This window comes from Cricetulus griseus, chromosome 4, assembly GCF_003668045.3.
Source record: "Cricetulus griseus strain 17A/GY chromosome 4, alternate assembly CriGri-PICRH-1.0, whole genome shotgun sequence".
Taxonomy (NCBI): Eukaryota; Metazoa; Chordata; class Mammalia; order Rodentia; family Cricetidae; genus Cricetulus; species Cricetulus griseus.
The window spans coordinates 100,372,176-100,393,574 of NC_048597.1; the positions used below are offsets into that span (position 1 = coordinate 100,372,176).

Sequence of the window (21,399 nt, forward strand, 5' to 3'; positions counted from 1 at the left end):
CCAGGGCCAGAAACCCACATATATCAGTGACCTGCACTGGGCCTTCTCCAGCATGGCTGCAGGAAGAGTGAGGAGCTGGCCCTGACCCTAGCTAGACAGTCCTCCAGCACAGACCTGAATCCACTGGGATCTGAGCTCTGCTATACATTTTACTGTTAAAAGCTCATGCTGGGGCTGGGCGTTGGTGGCACATGCCTTTAATCCCAACACTCGGGAGGCAGAGGCAGGCAGGTGTCTGTGAGTTCGAGGCCAGCTTGGACTACAAAATGAGTTCCAGGACAGCCAGGACTGTTACACAGAGAAACACTGTCTTGAATCTCCCTCCCCTGCCGCCCCACACAAAAAAAGCTGATGCTGGGTCAGGAGAGATAGCTTGGTGGGTGTATAGGTGCTTTCAGCCAAGCCGGGTGATGCAAGTTCAAGTCACAGGACCAATATGGTAGGAGATCCAATTCCTTGCAAGCTGTCCTCTGATCACCACACATGTACCAAACACACATACTATGCCCCAACACAATAAATAAACATAAAAAAAAACATTAAAATGGTGTCTTAGCCAGGTGCAGTAGCACGCACTCTGAATTCTAGTACTTGGGAGGCAGAGGCAGGTAGATCTCTACGAGTTCTAGGCCAGCCAGGAAGTTCTGGGAAAGCCAGGGTTACATATAGAGACCCTGTCTCAAAACAACAGCAACAACAACAAAAAGACATCTTTTTTAAAAAAGTTCTCTATATGCAGAACCTGGATTTAACAACATATCCTCACTCTGATGACCAGGCAGGTCTCAAACTTGTGCTGCCCCTCCTGTCTTGGTCTTAACTGGCTTGAAAACCATTATTAGGTTTGCCTTAGGGTTTCTATTGCTGTGAAGAGATACCATGACCACAGTAACTCTTTTGTTTGTTTTGTTTTTCAAGACAGGGTTTCTCTGTGTAGCTTTGGAGCCTGTCCTAGAAACAGCTCTGTAGACCAGGCTAGCCTCGAACTTACAGAGATTTGCCTGCCTCTGCCTCCCAAGTGTTGGGATTAAAGGTGTGCGTCACCACCGCCCAGCCTGATCACAGCAACTCTTATAAAGGAAAACATTTAATTGGGGTGGCTTACAGTTTCAGAGGTTTAGTCCATTATTGTGGTGGGATATGGCGGTGCACAGGCAGATAGACACAGTGCTGGATACATAGCTGAGAGTCCTACATCTTGACTCACAGGCAGCAGGAAGTGGCCTGAACCACACAAGTGAGGACCCGAATTCAGATCCCAAGGACTTGATTGTAATTCCAGCCCCACCCCTGCCCCCAGGGGTCGACCTAGATGCACTCACCTGGAGGTAGATTGCCGCCTCTTGATAATTCATTTCCCAGTTGTGTCCGGTGGGACTGGAGGGAGAACTGTCAGCCCTGGAGACCAGACTGGGAACCAGGGAGTCCTGGGTGCCATGGCTGCCCCCATCTGCATTGGGAGAGGGGAGAGACTTACTTAGAACCCAGGCTTAAGATGATACAGAACTGCTCAGCACCAGGCCACTCTTGTTGGCTTGCTAACCTGTACTGCTAGCAACAAGCATCAGGGTGGCTGATCAAAAATGCTTTCTTTCTCTTAAATAAGAAAAGAAGAAAAAAAAAAAAAAAAAAAAGCGCCAGCAAGATGACTCAGCAGATAAAGGTGCTTGCCACCAAGCCAGATGACCTGAGTTCAACCCCTGATACTCATATGGTAGACCAAGTACAGATGCTTTAAGTTGGTCTCTGACTTCCATATCATATCTTTAGAAAAAGAAACTCAGGGAAGAAAAACAAGAAAGAAACTGGCTGTTTGTGAGGTGTAAGGGCAGGCTCGCTGTGTAGACTTTTGACTTTTGGAAGCCATGTAGAGATCTTGCTTAGTCAAACATTTAACCAAAGTGAACCCCCCCCCCCAGGGGGAAGGAGGTAGAAGCATCTGTTGCTTTTGCCTGCTCCCCCACCCCCAAATGCCCACCTCTTCCCTGCTTTGTCTCGGCAGAGTGCCCTTTCCCATCCTCAGCCACACTGTTTGGCTTGGACAGAGCCAGCCCTGGCTCAAAGGCAGCTGACCCAAGCCTGCCAGCAGAGCCAGGGATCATGGTGGGTGAGCACTGGAGCCAGCCAACAGGAGGGGCATTTGGCATTTGGCCTGGGTCGGCTGGGAAAGAGGGGGCTCTTTCTGTCCTCTGGCTGCACGAGAAGGAAGTCAACAGGACCCTTGACTTCCCAATCTGAGCATGTTCACATGGCTTATCACATTCACAGTCTCTCCTGATACACATGCTGAATTTGAGCACTGGGCAATGAGTCCACTTGGTTAATCTACTGAGAAGAAGTGAATCTATGACAATCTGGTTCCCCACAACCCACACTGTAAATGAGGTTTCCATAGGAGGAACCCAATGTTAGGTTCTTCCATTTTCATGGCTGATGGAAAGAAAGCAGATGTGTGGTGCACAGAGCCACACAGGCTAGGGAGGAAAGGGCCACTGGGTTCCAAGATCTCTCTGATCTGGGGGGTCATTGGGTGCAGCCATCAACAAGGCTCTTCCCATAAATTTATAAAGACACAGAGGGGACCACTGATGCTCACTAAAATGCCCATTGTTTTGTTTTGTTTTGTTTTTTGAGACAGGGTTTCTCTGTATTGCTTTGGAGCCTGTCCTGGAACTCACTCTGTAGACCGGGCTGGTCTGGAACTCACAGAGATCCACCTGCCTCTGCCTCCTGAGTGCTGGGATTAAAGGTGTGCTCCACAACGCCCGGCAAATGTACATGCTTTAGGGTGTACGGCTTGACAGTTTTGTTTTTGGGTGGTGTCAGGCCAGGACTGTGTGGGTGCTCTACCGATGAGCTATACCCTTAGCCCAACCAGGTATTATGTCTGTACACACTTGTGAAAGTAGCAGCTAAATGAAGAAGTAAAGGCAACACGGCCTGGGCGCACAGGCCTAGAGTCCTAGCTAACTGAGAAGCCGGGCAGGAAGACTGCAAATTCAAAGCCTGCCTGGGTTAGAGAGTGAGTTCAAGTCCACCCAGACTCGAAGACTGTCTCAGAATAAAATGCAGGACTGGTGAGATGGCTCAGACATTAAAGGGTCTTGCTGCCGAGCCTTGATGACCTGAGCTCAACACCCAGGATCCACAGGGATGAAGTAGAGAACTGATTCCCATGGTTGCCCTGTGACTTCCACATGTGCACAAATAAACAAGTAGGTAATTAAATATTAAAATCAGCCAAATATGATGGCACATGCTTTCAACCACAGTACTGGAGAGGTGGAGGCAGGTGGATCTCCTTAAGGTCAAAGGTCAGCCTCATCTATAAAGCAATTTCCAGGTCAGCTACTGTCACAAAGTAAGAACCTGTCTCAAAACGAACAAAGAAAACCAAAACCAAACAAACAAAAACATTAATTAATTAAATAAGTAAATAAATGAATTAATCAAAAGTAAACTAGACCAGAGACACAACACATTGGGAAATCACTAGCTCTGTGTGCAGGAGGCCCTGGGTCAATCTCCAGTACCTAAAAACTAAACTAAAAAGATAAATAAAGCCCAGCATGGTGCCACACGCCTTCAATCCCAGCGCTCGGGAGGCAGAGGCAGAGGCAGAGGCAGAGGCAGAGGTAGAGGCAGAGGCAGAGGCAGGAGGATCTCTATGAGTTCAAGACCAGCCTGGTCTATAAAGTGAGTTTCAGGACAGCCAGAGCTGTCAGAAACCCTGTCTTGAAAAACCAAAAATACACAAACAAGAAATCTAACTGAAAGGACAGCAGAGTCATCACTTCTTCCACCTCCTGTCCCACCCTAGACGACCACTCAGCTGCTACCCTGCCTGATGACTCTGCCCGCCTTAGAATACTGTTTAAGACATCGTCTGGTCTGCATATGTGGCTGCCTCCTCTCACCACAGTTATCCCGAAGTGAATCTGTGCTGTGTGTGTGTCAGCCAGCTCTGTGCTACTGAGCATAGTCCATCCTGTAACTGTCCCCTCAAGTACCCACGGTGTCCCTCCCTACATCCACAGACATTGACTCAGGCGCAGCTGCTGGGGCACCAGGCTTGCTGTGGGGCGTGCACTCTCATTCCTTTGGAGTAAATAAATACCTAGAGGTTGAATGATGGGTCACAAGCTTAACTTCCCGGAAGTAAAAACTAAGCCAGGCACAGTGGCCCGATGCAATCCCAGCACTCTGGGGACTGGGGCAGGAGGATGACAACAAGCTTGGGCTACAGGTGAGACCCTGCCTCAAAAAGAAGACTCCGCCAAACAAATTCTCCCAATGATAACACCTCTCTCCATTCCCACTAGCTGCTTGAGCCTTCCATTTCTGTGGATCCTCACCAACCAGTAGGCTCTGTCTTTAAGCTCTCTGAAAAGTGTGTGCTGGGGCTGCGTTTTAGGCTCAGAGCTTCAGGCCTGCAGGCTCAATGATGAGCCGAGCTCCACTTCAACTGGGCACATGTGTGTTTTATGTCATCCGAGATATGAACTGTGACTTGGAACTAACCGTTGCTGGGGCATCAATGTGTTTACAGGTAGGCAGCAATCACCACAAGAAAACAGGCAGGCCTGAGAATGTGGCTTGGTTGACAGAGTGGTTTGCCTAGCATGTTCAAAGACCCAGGTTCAATCCTCAGCACCACTCATATCTACAAATTGAAACCGGGCATGGTAGCATACTTGTGCAATCCCAGTACTTAGGGGGTTGAGACATGAGGATCTGAGTTCAGGGTCATCCTCCACTACAATCTGTGACCATCCTGAGCTTCCTAAGACTGCCGAATGAACAAAAAAACACAAACCAACTAACTAATCAACAAAGGCAGGCAGGCAGTTGCAGGTGACCTGAAAAACAACCCCAAACTCAGGCTCTGCCCTGAGGGGTCAGTAGCTCTTGGACCATGTGTGGGGGCCGAGGCCTCCAACCAACACTGCTCTAAGATGACAATGACACTGTTAGCACACAGAAGCCCCTTCCTCCCTTTGCCTGATGAACCACGCATGGCCCACCAGTCTATCTGAATGCCACTCAGCTTGTACTGGAGTTACAGACACAGGACGAGGCTTGTGCACCAGGCACTTCAACAGTACAGGGTGGCTTCTCCCTCACTCGGGGAGAGTACCTTTTGCACTGCTGCAGCTGACACCAAGTCCAGGTGTGGGTAAATTTGTCTAGACTTAGACGAGTGATGGGCCCTTGGGATCTGCCACAGAGGACCATGGGCTGGCTGTGAAGAGGCAGAATAGGGGTTACTGGGAGTGTCCTGCCCTTGGACTCTAACTGCAGAAGGAACAGCTGAATCAACACAGGCAGGAGGAGCCTCCGGAAGTGGACAGGCCCCACCCCTAGGATCAAAATGATTCCTCACAGATTTGGTCTCAGAGTCTCCCTTCTCTGGCTACTGCCATGTTACAAGCGAGCACTGGATACTATATAAAAGAGGTATGATTATGTCAACTTAATTGTCTTTTTAATCTCACTTCTCACCGGCTCTTTTGCTTTTTGCCACAGCTGGAGTCATCTGTCCCCGGAATCAACCCAACCCCTTCTGTGGACTTGTCCTTTTACTGTCCTGACCCATGACCTTTCCTATACCAGAGAAATCCACTGTGTGTGTGTGTGTCTATGTATGTCTCTATGTGTGTCTGTGTATGTCTGTGTATATATGTATATCTGTATGTCTGTGTGTGTGTGTCCCTATGTATATTTGTGTGCCTCTCTGTGTGTCTGTGTGTCTACCTATGTCTGTATGTATGTGTATGCTTGTGTATCTGTATCTGTGTACCTTTGTGTATGTCTGTGTGCCTCTGTGTATGTTTCTGTGTGCCTCTGTTGTATGTCTATGTGTGTCTGTGTGCCTCTGTGTATGTTTCTGTGTGCCTCTGTGTATGTCTATGTGTGTGCAAGTGTATCTGTGTCTGGGTGACTCTGTGTATGTCTGTGTGTCTCTGTGTGTGTGTATCTATGTATGTATGTCTGTCTCTCTCTCTCTGTGTGTGTGTGTGTGTGTGTGTGTGTGTGTGTGTGTGTGTGTGTGTGTGTGTTAACTTCCCAGTGCAGCAAACCACCTTAAGAAAACTAAGGCTGGCCGGGCATTGGTGGCGCTCACCTTTAATCCCAGCACTCGGGATGAGCTGGGGAGATGGCTCAGCTGGTAAAGTGCTTGTGGCACAGGTCCCCAGCTGCATGTGGTGGGCTATAACACCAGCATTTAGAGGGGAAGTCAGGAAGGTCCTGGGGGCTCCCTGGCCAACCAGTCTAAATTGTGAGCTTCCGGTTCGATGAGAGTCCCTGTCTCAAATAAGACACTGGAATGCAACCTCTGACCTCCACACATGCACACATGGACATAGGTACTCCATAAATGCATGCATGGGCATGTGTACCTACCCCATATGCATATACCACACACGCACATGCACACATGCACACATGCACACACACACTCAGCCAGTTGGTATTGGTCTTCTGCCTCAAAGACACCACAGTGCCAGCTTCCCTGGGAAACCCTAGGTATTTACTCCTCAACACACACTCCAGTTTAAAAGGCCCCCTTGTGTCATCTTATCCCATTCATCTCTTCATCGCCACTCTGGATTCCTAATTGCTCTGGAACTTTTGGCCTAAGGGACCTTCAAGCAGTCGACTTTCTCAGGTCTTTCAACTTCCCATCCTCACGCTGTCACTGTCTCAGAACAGACTGCCCTTGGCTCCTTTGCCAAGTCCCATGGCCCATCTGTCTCTGACTTCTGACCCCTACAAGGCCCAGTGAAAGCTCAGAACCTGGCATGTTTGCCTGTTCCCCTGGCTAAATGTCAGCTCTCCGAGGACACAGGCCTTTGTCACGATTACTGCAGTATCCCCAGAGCCCTGAACAGTGTCAGTTCAGTGCATACAGGATCAACAAATCTGTCAGAACATGTGACATCAAGGATCCCTCCCCAAAGGGATCCTCCCACAGAGCACCAAACAACAGGTTCTCAGAGGCTGAGGGCACAGAGCCAGGCGCAGGAGGACCTGGCAGTGTTTACCCACAATGCACAAGGAAGCACCCAGAGGTGCTAAGGGGCAAATCACAGTCCCTCGGTATTCTGAGATATCCTTTTAAAGACTGGCTAGAGAGGGACAGTTCTATACAAGGGTGATCAGGACAGACCCTTCCAAAAGCATAGAAAGGACACGCAGTTCCCATGTCCGGATGGGCAGTCGAGAGCTTCCTCCCACTGTGTTCCAACCATTTAGCCCTTTGCTGTGGAGAGCATAGCACAGAACTTGGCAAGGCTTGGGACTTGTCTCACACAGGGACAGAGCTGAAAGGCTCTGGGTCACCTGGGTCACCGAAGGGCTTTTCAGGGAAGCCACAGGTGATTCCATAAAGCCTCCTTCAGTCCATGCAGGTGGCTGGGCAGGACATTTAGAGATTATAGAGAGGTTGTAAGTGGTGGGCAGGGAGCCACTGGCCCTCCCAGTCCTTTCATGTGGAGGTTTTGGTGGCTTCAGGTCCAAAAGCTCTTGCAGTCTGAGCTGCAACTCCCTGCCTGTGCCTGCTTGGTTGCTGGGCTCTGAGGCTGGAGTCGCTCCAGCTCCTAAGAGTCCATTGTCCATTATATGAGCTGTGCTCAGGGGCTCAGCAGCGTTCAGAGGGAAAGGACAATTAAGGGCCCCAGGGAAGGGCAGAAGGGATGTGTCACAGTTGAGAGGGTGGAACAAGTGGCCTGCAAGTTCAGATGGGGAACTGATCCCAGGAAGTAAGCTGAGAATGTCCTGTGGCTTCTCAGTGTTTCACCACAGTGCATGACCTAGCCCCTGACCCCACTGAGGCCCTGCTCCCCTGATCTGCTCCAGAATCTCTGGCTGTGCAGTCATAGCCCCAGTGACCACTGGCATCTACCTACCCTGGTGACAAGATCCGCCCAACCTCTTCCTACAGAGCTTCCTATGAGAACTATGTAACAGGTCTCCAGGTGAAAGAGCTGGCTTCACCCAACATCACCCCAGGTGTAGCCTCTCATCATTGATTGCTACAGCAGGCCCTTTCCAGCCCAGACAATTAAAGACCCCATCGGCATCAGAGCACAAAAGCACCTTCCAGATGACCTGCATAGCCAGAAGCAAGGCATACCACAAGAGGCACGATAGAGGGACCAGGATGACATCAGTACAGGAGTGGTCACGGGGCTGGCCTTCCCCAGCTTCCTCGGACGACAACAGCTGGCTTGTTTCCACTTGTCTGGGAGGCAGCTGGACACTCAAATGAGACAGGGTCCGAATGGGCAGTAGAAATACAGTCTCCCTGACTCTGGCACTCGCAGCTTGGAACAAGCCAGAGGAGGCAAGACTCAGGGACGCTCAGCCACAGGGAAGCCGGCATTGTGAGCCTGGGGGAAAGTTCCCTAGAGGTAGACAGTGTGTTCTCCACTGCCAGTGCCCTGGGCAGGGCTCTCTTTGGAAAACTGGGCTGAGCAGAGAGACATGAAGACCTTGACCACTAAAGATCTGTGTGGTCCCCTCCCCGGAACTCCTCCCTTAGTCCTGGCCAAAGGCCCAGGGATATGACCACAAAGTTATCGGAGAACAGCAAGAAGGAATGAAAAACACTGGGACACAAAATCACCCAGTCTCTGACAGCACTTGGACCGCCTCTATCCCTGAGATGCAGACAGCCCAGGATGACCCATGTGCACAGATGGCCATGCCGCCTCTACACTGATGTAACGGGCCCAGACGCTCCCTGCAAACAGCTGGCTGCTTCGCATGCAGCCTTTGAAATGGCCCTGCAGGGACTCTGAGGATTCCGCTCGCTGGAGCACAGCACGAGGCAGCATCCTGGTGCAGTGGATAAATAGAAATGGCTTCCATATGCCAGCCATAAAGCTGGGGAAGAGAGGCAAGGGAGGGAGGAGGGAGGAGGGCACTGGAGCGGGTGGGCAGGAGAGGGACTTTGCCGCCTGCACACACCCAGCAGGCAAGTCAGCCACGGTTGGCCTTGAGGCCTGGAGAGGCAGCTTTGGGTAAAAAGCCTGGGTGGGAACTCTGATCCGAAAGGCAGCAGTGAGAGACTTGGCCCAATGCAAGAGTTTGGAGCACACTGGTGTCCATGACATTCTGCCTTTCCAACTGCCCTCAGCTCACACACTCTCAAACACACACCCAGCACGCATGTCCTCTGTGGACCAAGAAAACTCCTGCCATGTGCTTCTCCTTCAGCCTTTGGAGGTCCTCCTCCATAGAGCCTCAGTTTCTCCTCCCACACACTGGGACCCATGCCAGCTGTGCTCCGGGCACAGCAGAAATAAATGCAAAAACCCAGAAAGCACTCGGAGTCCTCTGGAAACAGGAGCCCACCAGAATGACAATGAGCAGCCACAAAACTGCTTGCCAGTTGTCACTGAGAGTTCCACTCCGTGGGCAAAACTTGAGGAGGTAAAATAAAGTAGAGTCCTGCTGGGGTGTTCACAGAGGCTGTGGAGCTATGGTGCTCCTGTGTGGGATGGCGCTTTAAGGACTCCCAGATGGAAACTGAGCAGGAAGGAGGCAAAAGGCAGAGAAGGCAGGAGGCACACTGCCCTCTTCCAAGCCTCTGCTTTCTGGCAATTGGCTGTGAGATGGGGTAAGGGAGTAGATCCTGGTATCAGCTCATGTAGTGAAGGCACAGCCAGGCACACACGCTGGCCTCTAGGAAGGTCAAGCTGGCCCAGGGCCCTCCTAGTTCAATGGCTGGCACCAACTCAACGCCTGTCCTGCCAAAGGCTTACTTGGGCCCAAGGAGGAACAGAAGGCACTGCAGGAAGGCTCACCGGTCAAGCGCTGTGTTAGAAGAAATTCTGGCTCGGAAGTGGTCGGGATAAAACTGTGTGCCAGCTCTAACTCTGTTTTCAGCCACCTGACCGGGACTTGAGTGGTAAATCCAAAGGGATTCATCCATGAAGCCTGCCCTGCCAGGTCTTGGCAGGCAAAGAGCCAGAAGGTTGAAAACAATAAACAGAGGAAGGGGAAGAAGGCAGGAGGGAGCAGGACAGAAACAGCTGGCCCTGGAGAGTCTGGAAGGAGGGGGAAGGGGTGTGGGCAGACAAGGGGAGGCTGGGAAAGGAGACCAAGAGGGTCACTGACACTGCACGTTCAGGTGGTACTGCCTGCAGTGCCCATGCCCCAAAACTACACAAAAGGAGGGACTAGTCATGTCTATAATCCCAGCACTTGGAAGACAGGTAAGTAGCATGTTCTAGAACGGGGGGGAGGGGGTGTTAGAGAGTGGGGAATCCAGGCTAGAAGCATAAACAGGCAGTGAGCAAGGTGTAGGTGGAAAGTCAAAGGGACCATGCTTTGTTCTAGGGGCACACCGGGCGGTAGTTATGGAATAAAATGCCCCAGGAGCTGGACTTTGCTGTACTGCTGCCATCCACAGAGTGGGGACACTATGGTGTATGTAGAACAGGAACTTCCCCAAGGACAGAGAGGGAGCCTGAGTTCCCATCTCTGCTGCCTCTGACAGGATAAGGTTGTAGGATGGGAGGCAGGTCCCATTACAGGTGTGAACTTGAATTGCTGATTCCCAAGGCTCCAGTATCTCAGAAGTGGGCCACCTCAGATCACACAGCCACATGGTCCATCTTGTCTAAGCCCATCTTTGCACACTCTAATTGAACCAAACCACAAGATCCATTTCTGCCATGGCACACCTGCACCAGAGACCAACCACAGCCACAATGATCCTCTTCAATGCCATTCGAGGTAACAGAGCTGTCTGGCCCCTCGTGTTCCCTATGGTTTGCTAATCCATACATGGCATCACCTTCTTCAGGTGATGAATTTTGAGGTCCAGCTTGCACCTGTCTGCTCTCCAGTGGTGGGGCGTGTCACATAGTGGGTTTCTATGCTCACCACTGTCTCGCTTACTCCTAGTACTGACTGGACACCTGCCTTACAGAGTGCTCAGAATATCTCACATGTGTATGGGCTCAAAGACACACATGTACACACGCACACACATACACGCCGCTCCATTTGCCGCACCTTGGTGGAGACTTCGGCATCTATGAAATCATTTGGTCATGGTTACTTGGAAGCTCCATCAGGGACTGGGGCTCTCTTGGTCCCCGAAGGAGGCCAGCAGACAAATCATACTCAGAGGACTGGAGTGACTCAAATTCAACCAGGACAGGGTAGCATAGTCCCTACCCAGTAGCTACCAGGGTCATTGGCCAGGAGAGCTGCCTGGACCCTGCTCTGTGAATGCTGCACTGGCGGCATCAGGGGTTGAGGTTGCTGCAAGCCACAGTGTTCAAAAAAGCATCAGCCAGGGCAGACACCTCCAGAAAAGTGACATTAGGAGGAAGTCTATGTTCTAAAAACCTGGATGTTTGGGCACAATGGGCACGCCACGTCTCCAGAGAGCTGAAGCCTTGGATGGTCAGTGGCCAGGCCTGAGCTAAGTCCTCCTTCCTTTTGTCTCAGTCTAGCCTGAAAGAGACATTAGGAAGAGACTTGCTCTGGAGGCCTGGAAGGGAGCTTGTGACTGTCCAGGGTATATGGGTGGGGGGAGGAGTTGGGGGGGCATCAAGGAAGTTAACTGTCTTCAGATGCTCAGCCTGGAGGGCTGGAGTCAGAAAATCAACTCCCAATTCCTAAGAGGAAGTCTGAATTCAGAATGAGGAAGAGCTGGGCTCCGGGAGAGAGATCTTCCTCCATGACTCAGGGCTCAAGAGGGCAACACCTGTGGTGTGGCCACTTTGTTGATGATGATGCTACTTTGTGGATGATGGAACCCTGACACTTTGTTACTAAGTTTGTTACTAAGTTTCCGCCCCTCCCTGGTGACTGGATGACACCTGAATCTCCCGTTTAATCTTTACAGGGACTCTAACTTAACTGTCCAGTAACACCATCTCACAGATGAAGAAATTGAGGCTCAGCATACACACACACACACACACACACACACACACACACAAACACTAACAACTTTGTTTTAAGTGGTTCGGCTGACAAATCAATTTCCTTCCTTTTCCGAAGAAGCCTGCACCGAAATTGAGGAAACATTAAAATCCCAGACTTTTCTGTGGCCACCTCCATCACCACCCTGTCCCTCCATCACACAGATTCCTATAGCCTAAGAATTCTCCCAAGCCATCCCCAGCTCCAGGCTCTGTAGCCCCCTCCACATTCTAGGACACTGCCCAGTCTCTAAATAGAAAAGGTAGGGTTGGGAGGAGAACTATGTAACAGACTGAAATGGCCGACTGGCCTAGAGGCCGAGTGGCTTCAATACTAATAAAATCCAAGCCTTGGTGAGGTTCCAGATCTGCTTCAGGGTCTGCATGACAACCATGATCGCAAATGACGAGGCAGGCCTGCCAAGTGTGAACAGCCGAGCTCGTGAGAAGAGAGGACCCTTGAGAGCCACAGAGAGAAGATATCACGCTTGCTGCCGACCACCCACGAGTGCGAGCCGATGCAGCCGGTGGCCTGGAGCGGCTCCAGGCCATTAGCCAGGGCCGAGATCAGCCGTCACCCAGCTGACTTTCTACAAGAGCTAAACGAGTAAGAGAAAGAAAATGGAATGAAGTAGCATTTCACTAAAGAGAGACATCTTTAAGAGATGGCAGACAGTCTCCAAATGGCAGGGGAGCTCAGATGTGAGGGAAGGTGGTGGTGGCAGGGACAAAGCAGCATAGATGTATGGTGCCACAATTACAAGAAACATGCAGGCTGGAGGCTGGGTGAGACCTCCATGTTCAAAACCCAGGCTGCACTAGGGAAGCAGGCCTCATCAGGGCTATTCTGGGATGGTCACATGGACATGAATGAGTCTCCTTACTCCGGGGGCTGGAGAAGCTGTGACTCCATCTCAGATAAGTGCATAAGGAGGGTGTATGAGACCCGGTCTTGCCTTTATTAAACCTGCAGTGCCAGGAGGAGGTAGAGCTGTGTGACCAATAGTTCAGAAACAGTGGCCACCTACCTGGCTGGGCACTCTACCTCCTTACCCCATCTCACCCAGCCAGCTCCAACTGCTGTCACCGACTGGAATATATTTGCAAACCCAGCCTGAACTGGGAGAATGGGGAGATGCTAAAAATCACAATGTGGTTCTCTGCTAGTTTGCCAAAACCCCATTTTCTCATCAGTTAGAAACCCATCACTCTGCAAAGTGAACTCAGATTAGATACAGCAAATTCAGGTCTCCAGGAGCTGGGCTGTGACGGGGCACAGCTCAATGTGGCCAGGCTGTGCCCGTGTTCTGGGACTGGCTCCATGCTGGGAAGGCAAGGTTGGGAAGAAGAGGAACCAGGCCTACGGCGAAGGAAGAATACTGGAGACAAGCTGGGGACAGCGAGTCAGTTACAGGAAGCTGCACAACTGTCAGCCCAGTTGCTGGGAACTGAGACAGGGCAACTTTTAAAGCCAGTATGGGTTATGTCATGAGACCCTGCCTCAAAAAAACAAAAGCAGACCAATCCTAGGTGGAACTCTCTGAGTTAGAGGCCAGCCTGGCCTACATAGTAAGACTCTGTCTCAAATGAACAACAAAACACAGGGCTACCAAGAAGGCTCACTGGGTAAAGGCACCTGAAGCCAAGCCTGATGACCTGAGTTCGATCCCTGGGACTCACATGGTGGAAGGAGAGAGAACTGACTCCCACAGGTTATCCTCTGGTCTCCACACATGAGCCCTAGCATAGCCACACACACATGTACATGCATAAACACATGCACACAGACAGATAAGCTAATAAATAAGTAAATAAATGTGATTAAAACATTTTTTTGAAACAAAAAAATTGGGCTGGACAGATGGTTCAATGGTTAAAAGCATTTGCTGCTCTTGCAGAGGACTGGAGTTCAAGTCTCAACACTTATAACTGTAATGCCAGCTATGGGGTATCTGAAGCCCTTTTCTGGCCTTCAAAGATACACATACCCATGTGCACATATATGCACAAGGACACACACATACATATAAACAATAAAATAAACTGTTTCACTGTCAGTGTCAGAACTTGACCCAGTGGCCTCAGTTTATGATTTGCTTATCAACAGCTAGCTATATAGAGGGTTTGAGGCCAGCCTAAGGTCTCAAAAAAAAAGGGGGGGTGCACTATTTATTGTTAGTTGAGGCCTAATGTGGCTCTGACTGTGCATTACTGTCTGTATGGTCTATCGTGGTGAAACAATTAGAAGTTAAAACAACCCCCTTATCTAACTTGGGCATCTCAGTTTGGACAGTTGGTCACCCAGGTGGACACATGGCTAGAATACTAGGCTTCTAGGCTGCTGGGCTGTCAACAACATTCAAGTCCTCGCTGCCAGGCCAACCCCTAGACAGGCCTTTCTAAGTCACCTAGATTTTATGTATCTTCTCCTCCATTCTCCCCTCTTTTTCTTTCTCCTCCTCCTCTTTCCCTTCCTCATTTTTTTTTTTTTTTTTTTTTCCGAGATGGGGTTTCTCTGGGTAACAACAGCCTTGTCTATCCTGGAACTAGCTCTGTAGATCAGTTGTCCTCAAACTCACAGAGATCCTCCTCCCTGAGCGCTGGGATCAAAGGTGTGCGCCGCCACCGCTGGCTTCCTCCCATCTTTTCAATGACCGGCCAACAACATCAATTTCTCTTCTCTTTCCTTTTGTTTGTTCTGAGGACTAAGGACTTGGCCTAAAACAGAGATAGCAAGGCTCTGAGGTCACCGCCAGTTCCTCTCAAGTCACCTGACCAAGATGGCCCACCAAAATTTGCTGAAGGGACAGACCCTGTGGCTTGAGGCCTACCTGGGTGGATGTCTTCCTCCCATCCCTCCCCAGGCTTGATTGGAGATGACTACCTGTAATATCAACACACACACAAAGAACCACCAGCAAGGGCAACAACAGTGGATAGAGAGACTGTCATTTAAGTGACAGGAAGGTCACTCCATTTGCAGCTCCTGTCCAGCCAAGGAACAAGGGTGACACTTCCAAAAAATGAGAGGGATCTGCAAGTGCCCTAACCCATCCAGCCTAGGCTGGGAAGCCACCACCAATTTCACCAGGGAGTTTCCCAATCATAACAGAGTCTTCCACAGAGAAACCGTGCCCTGCACCATATTTCGGATAACTCAAATAAAAGCCACCCCAGGCAGCAACACAGCCGCTTCCCCAGTTAGAACACAGGGAGGGAGAGATGGCTGCACCACCACCTGGCACTTCATAAAATCTGAAATCCTGGGATCTGAGCTGGACACCCAGTGAGTGGGCAGGGTGGGCGGCTCTGAGAGAGAGTTTCTACTTTGGGAGGGACCAAGTGTTAGAGCTCGGCTGCCCAGCTGAGCAGAGGGACACCGGCCCCATCCCTGGTCAGGATGGAGGCTTGGGGACTGGGGGGAAAGCCGGGCACAGCAGGTGCTTGAGACATTAGGCCAGGACTTGGTGGCCGGCCTCTCAGATCTGGGGCTGGGCTGAAGAGATCAGGAAGGGCACAGCAGGAGGGTGGGGTGGTCCACTCTCACTTCCTGCCTCCTGCTGCCAGCTAATCTAAGTAGCTCCCTGGCCAGGGTCGGGTAGGTAGCCTGGGACAGTCCTGTGGACTTCTCTGGGTCCAGATGCTTCCCAGCACCTCTGAAGCAGGAGGGTCCTAGGCTTCCAAGCTGTAAAGATGAGCAAAGCATAATGTATGCAGTCTGGGGAGGCTCACGGATTGTTGGGGAGCCCGAGCCAGAGAATAAACTGCTAAACCTGGCTCCTGCCTCTACCACATTGCCAGAGTCTCCAAGACCAATCCACCTTGTGGTTACTAGTTTCAGAGACAACCATCTATAATATCACCACACAACAGTTCTACCCAATACACTCCACAGTTCCAGCCAAGGCAAGATGGAGGCCATTTACTAAGCCTCCACCTGAAATACTCCAGGCCCTGAAGTCACTAGGAAAGCTCTAGGTAGTTTTAACCTCACTACCATACCAAAGAGCAGTCTTGGTGTGGCAGTTTCTTTATGAATGAGGGAACCCAAGCTTAGAGACATGCTATCGCCTGCCTGAGGGGCTGTGCTGTGCTGTGCTGTGCTGTGCTGGAGTAACACCCAGATGCTCTAACTCCAGAGCACAGGCTCATCCCACACCACGCTTGCTCTCTCTAGGCTGTATCCCTTGCCAGGCAGTGTTATGGAATATTTAATATATAAAGATGTGTTACATTTGTTTATGCTGCGGACCTTCATCTGTGTTATATTTGTTTATGCTACAGTTGTTTAATTATGTAAAGATGTGTTGCATTTTTTTCACCTTGCCTGCCTAAAGTCTAACAAAGCTGAACAGCCAATAGCTTGGCAGGAGAGGGGTAGGCGGGGCTGGTGGGCAGAGAAAATAAGTAGGAGGAGGAATCTAGGATGGAGAGAGAAGGAAGAGAGAGAGAACTAGGGAGAAAGAGAGGGATACACCCAGGGCCAGAAGCCAGGCAGCCACCAGCCAGACATGGAGACAACAGGAAAATAAGATAGAAAAAAAATTCCAAGGCAAAATGTAGATAAAGAGAAACAGATTAAAATAAGAGCTAAGCTAAGGGCTGAACATTCAAAACTTGTAAGTCTCTGTGTCATGATTTGGGAGCATAAAAGAGAAAGCCTGTTACAAGGATGCCTGCCCCGCCATCACTCCCACCCTCCCCAGATCCCACTTTTTAAACCATGGTGGTGACCTAACTGAACTTAGTGGCTTAACTAAGAAAAACAAAGGCTTTAAATTCTTTTCCTATTGTGGCAGGGCATTGGTGGCGCCCTTTAATCCCAGCACTCGGGAGGCAGATGCAGGAGGATCTCTGTGAGTTCGAGGCCAGCCTGGTCTCCAGAGTGACTGCCGGGATAGGCTCCAAAGCTACAAAGAGAAACCCTGTCTCGAAACGCCTCCCCCCCCAAAATTCTTTTCCTATTGTCATTCTTCATTCAGCATGTGTCTTTGAATTGTATTTTTAGGATGCTGGATTTTAAACACTGATGTTTGAGTTGCTAACTTGAGTTTCTTAAATTAAAAAAAAAAAATCACTAAATCAATTCTGGTTTAGGATTAGGACAGAATCTCTAACGGTTTGAGAGGACCCTAAACTTACTCCTGTCGTTGTGTACTAAGTATTTACGCAAAGCAACATTCTCAGTATTGATTGTAAAATTCAAATATTGATCAACTCTAGGGAATGTTGGAGACTCTGCCTCCTGTAATGGCAAACATTCAGCCAAGATTTGATCCTGCATGCAAAAACAGATGAGCGTATTGGTCTCACTTAGGATGCAAATTTGTCTTCATCTTCAATGAATGGTAAAACTATACATACCAAAGAATTGTGGGGCTGGGTGTTGTGGCTCATGCCTTTAATGCCAGCACTCTGGAGGCAGAGGCAGGCGGATCTCTGTGAGTTCGAGGCCAGCCTGGTCTCCAGAGCGAGTGCCAGGAAAACCAAAAAACAAAACAAAAAACAAATAATTGTGGGTAAAATTCTTGCCATAAAATTTGATGCTCAGGGCCTGTGTGTTAGAAGAGAGAACTGACTCCCAAAAGTTGAGCTCTGACCTCCACATGCATGCGTGTGTACATACACAGTATACACACATGAATACACACATACACACACACACACATACACACACACACACAGCAAATAAATGTTTACAAAAATGTATAAAGAAGGGGTTTTAAGAAGAAACAGTTTACGAAGTCCTGCCCTAGCTCACCCAGGTGTCTGAATGGATCTGTCCCCTCCAGCTGAGTGATGTCACCCATGCTCTAGTGTCTCCTACTATTATGTGATAATCAGAACTCACTCCAAGGGCTTACAAGTACCTACTAGAATATGGGAAGCTGGGGTCCCAGAAGGCAAAACTCAGGCTAGAACAAGAACAGTGCCTGCTTGACTACCCAGGTACCCCTTAAACGCTGTGCCCAACCGAAAGGGCAATGTGGTGTCCTGTCCTGGGCCACTGCCACATTATTGTTTCCTCCTCCCCTGTTTCCCCATTTTCTTTCTTTCTTTCTTTCTTTCTTTCTTTCTTTCTTTCTTTCTTTCTTTCTTTCTTCCTTCCTTCCTTCCTTTCTTTTTTTTTCGGTGAGTTTTTAGGATTGAACCCAGGGCCTTATACATGCTCAGCAAGCACTATACCACTAAGACACATACCCCTGTGCCCAACTGGTCCTGTCACTCATCTGTAATCCTTTCTAGAGGCAGACTGGGTGAATCTTCAGACCCCTGTAACGTGACAGTAGCTTCTCCATCATCCTGATGATATTCCCACACCTCGGCACAGGCCCGGGGCGGAGGCAAGGCAACCCTGAAATCTCAGCTCTCAACCCCACCCTGTAATTAAAGCACGACTATGCCACTCACCCAGGATGGCATGGCTCTCTGACTCTTTCTTCAGGGACAGACTTTCACCTCCTGTTCATCATCCCTTTAAAATGTCGTATGCACTCAACCTTATATCTCTCCAGAGCCTTCCCGTGCTACCCAAACCCCCTATCTCTCCTCCTCCTGCCACTCCCACCTCTAACTGCACCAAGAGCTATAATACACGCAACAAAACTGGTACACTACCCACTCCCAAGCCTGTCAACCAGACTGTTTCACTTCCACAGGCCATTTCCTGCCCTTCCTACAACAGCCATAGTGCTGCACTAAAGACAGTCGAGCTGGCCATTAGAAAACACCACCTTCTTAGCAATGACTTACAGAAGGACTGGATAACAAATAATTCCTGTAAAAACTTTTTAAAAACATTATTTATGTTTATTCACTTGTGCATGTGCTTGCTTTATTATGTACCAAGTGAGTACAGGTGCCCATGGAGGCCAGAAAAGGGCGCCAGAGCCCCCTGGAAGTGGAGTTACCAATGGTTGTGAGCCACCTGATGTGGGTGCTGGGAACAGAACCCCAGATCCTCTGATCAAACTAATAGTACTCATAGCAACTAAACTATCTCTCCAGTCCTCAGACCATTATCTTTTTAAATTAGTAATTTGTGCTTAAATCTCCACTATATATCTCAAAGACAAAGACAAAACACACACATACACATAAACACCTCCAGACATGGGGTGTAGCTCAGTGACAGAATGCTCAGCTAGCACAGCTAAGGTCCCAAGTTCAACTCTCAGCACTGGGGAAAACAAACAAACAAACAAAAAAACAAAAAAACAAAAACAAAGCAAAAAGAAAGCAGTAAATAAACCCTCATTACCAGCTAAGGCAAGTCACTAAATGAGGCGTGTGGCTCCGTGATGAACCGGTGTAACAAACATGAGGTTCTAGGTTGGAGCTGCAGCACAAAGAAACAAATACTGGTAAAGAGAAGAAGGTGACCTGAAAACTGGGAAGGATGGAAACTGCTCCCTTCTGACTGTCCTCTCCATTCCCTGCCTAACTGGCTAACCCTGCCTCAACCGGTTCTGTTGCTCCCTGAATGACACGTGGGGGTGGGGGGTGGGGAGTGGGGTGTGTGACCTCAGGCTGGGACAGGTGACTGGTTGGGTTTACACCGTTTTCCTTGATTTGAAGTGATCTGTGGAACTGAGCCGGTATGGGGATGGCAGCCAGGGACTTCACTTCTTTCGGGGACTCTTAACAGTGTCAGCCTGTGACCCGGTGACAACTGGACAGAGCGGGGTGGCAACTGCCCCTGCACAGCACACATGCCAGTGTGTCCAAGATCACTTCTTCAACATCAAGAGCACAGAACCACAGTCTCTGAGCTCGACCTATGATCCTCCTGCCTCAGCCTCCAGGGTCCTGGGATCTTACAAGCACACCATTATGCCTGGCCCAAGACTTCCACAAACAGCTACACATCCCAACAGAAAGCAAACAAGGTGGGCAAAGAGGGTCCCACGCACCAAAGACATACCCAGTCTGGGGCATCCTCCACCAGTCTCCTTACTAGCCACAGGGTTCCAGCATTAGGGTATCCACATGGCCTATGGCTATCCCCCCAACTCCAACCACACCCTCCCTTGTCCTTCCTTTCCTGATCCTTAATCTTGGTTCCTGGCATATCCTATTTTCATAGCCATATTGGAAAACAAACACAGAGGCTCCAGTGTGGAGCTGGCCTAAGGAAGGGTGGTGAAGGCAGACGGGGGGAGGGTGCATGGAGGAGGAAGCCGTGGCTCACGACAGGAAGCTGGGGTTTTCCCTTGCCCTTTGTCCAGGCCACCCGGTTATCCCACAGACACTGCACACCATCAGTGCGGCTATTCTGACAGCACAGAACACTGCCCCACATAGCAGCCGCCATACTTTACTTTGTTAAAGTGATGCTAAAAATCAACTTTGGATGAGACCCCCATCCCTGGTCCTGACCCCTCAACCCTTACTTCCTGTTGGAGGCACATCAGCTAAGAGCTAGGATGCTTGGATCCAAGTGTGCCAGCATGCCTTTGTGAATTGGGAACAGGTTTCAACCTCTGGGAATCTCAGTTTCCTCCCCGTAGGAGGATCTTGAAAGCACTGCCCTAGATGTCTGCAAGGTCAAGATGTCACAGGAGGCACAGGCACACTCCAGGATCTGCCTGGCACAGGGCAGGGCTCGACAGTGGCAAGCCACAGTGACTCCTGTGAACTTTCTCACGCAGACTGACTGGGCAGGGAGAGCGGAGTTCTGAGCCAGAGAATGGTCACATCAGGGAATCTGCTCAGCCAAGATCAGGAGGAAGAGCTGTTCTTCAAGTTCCCAAGCATGAAGGACCCCAACACTCCTGGCTTAAGCCTTGGTTGCTTTCTGTAAGAGTATGTGGTTTCTTCCGGGGCCTCATGTTGTTACTTGAGACAATCCCAGGAGCCACTGCGGCCAGAAGCCACCAGATCAACAACAGCACAGTAAACCTTCCAGCTGCTCCCATGTTCCCTCCCCTACTTGGAGGCTGGGAAGTCAACTGTTCTGGCTCATAAAACACTTTCAGAGCACACATGATCTTAGACCTCCTTCGGGTGACTGGCGGAGCAAGGCAGCAGGTGCCAGCCCGCACCCAGCTGCTGTGCCTGCCATTTAGATGTGGTGGCTTTCTTCGTGCAGAGGAAGAGATGGCATTTCGTGGCAGGGGGGCCTGAGGCAACAGACAGGATCCCCCTATGAAGATATAGAGGGCCAGGACGCTTAAGGCTTTCAGCCTCCATTATGAGGCTTCATCTCAGCATGCTGGGTGCTTGCTCATTTTAATTGGTACCACCAACAATCTGGTGACATCCAGCACTCTGCCCTATAAAAGTCAGAGGAATGATTCTGGCAGAGCCAGGTGGCCAGGCAAAGTAGGAGGTTGTGGAAACTTAATTGTTCTCAGTTTCTGACTGCTACACTGCCTTGGTTGTCCCTGCGTAGTGGCAGCCACCTGCTGGGCTGGGAGTGAGGCAATATGGACTCACAGCTCATCCTGAG

General features: G+C 50.0%; 1 protein-coding gene across 5 annotated transcripts in view; it reads right to left on the minus strand.

Moving 5' to 3' along the window:
• Positions 1–21,399, minus strand: part of Tpcn1 (two pore segment channel 1) — a 55,373-nt gene that overhangs the window by 25,523 nt on the left and 8,451 nt on the right. For 3 of the 5 annotated variants that reach the window (XM_027414142.2, XM_027414139.2, XM_027414141.2), the window contains exon 3: positions 1,323–1,450. In XM_027414142.2, coding sequence (XP_027269943.1) covers positions 1,323–1,450 — 128 coding nt within the window. Of the gene's footprint in view, positions 1–1,322; positions 1,451–8,137; positions 8,157–14,527; positions 14,667–21,399 lie in introns of those variants that run through there. The other 2 variants (XM_035443275.1, XM_035443276.1) reach the window with 2 other exon arrangements.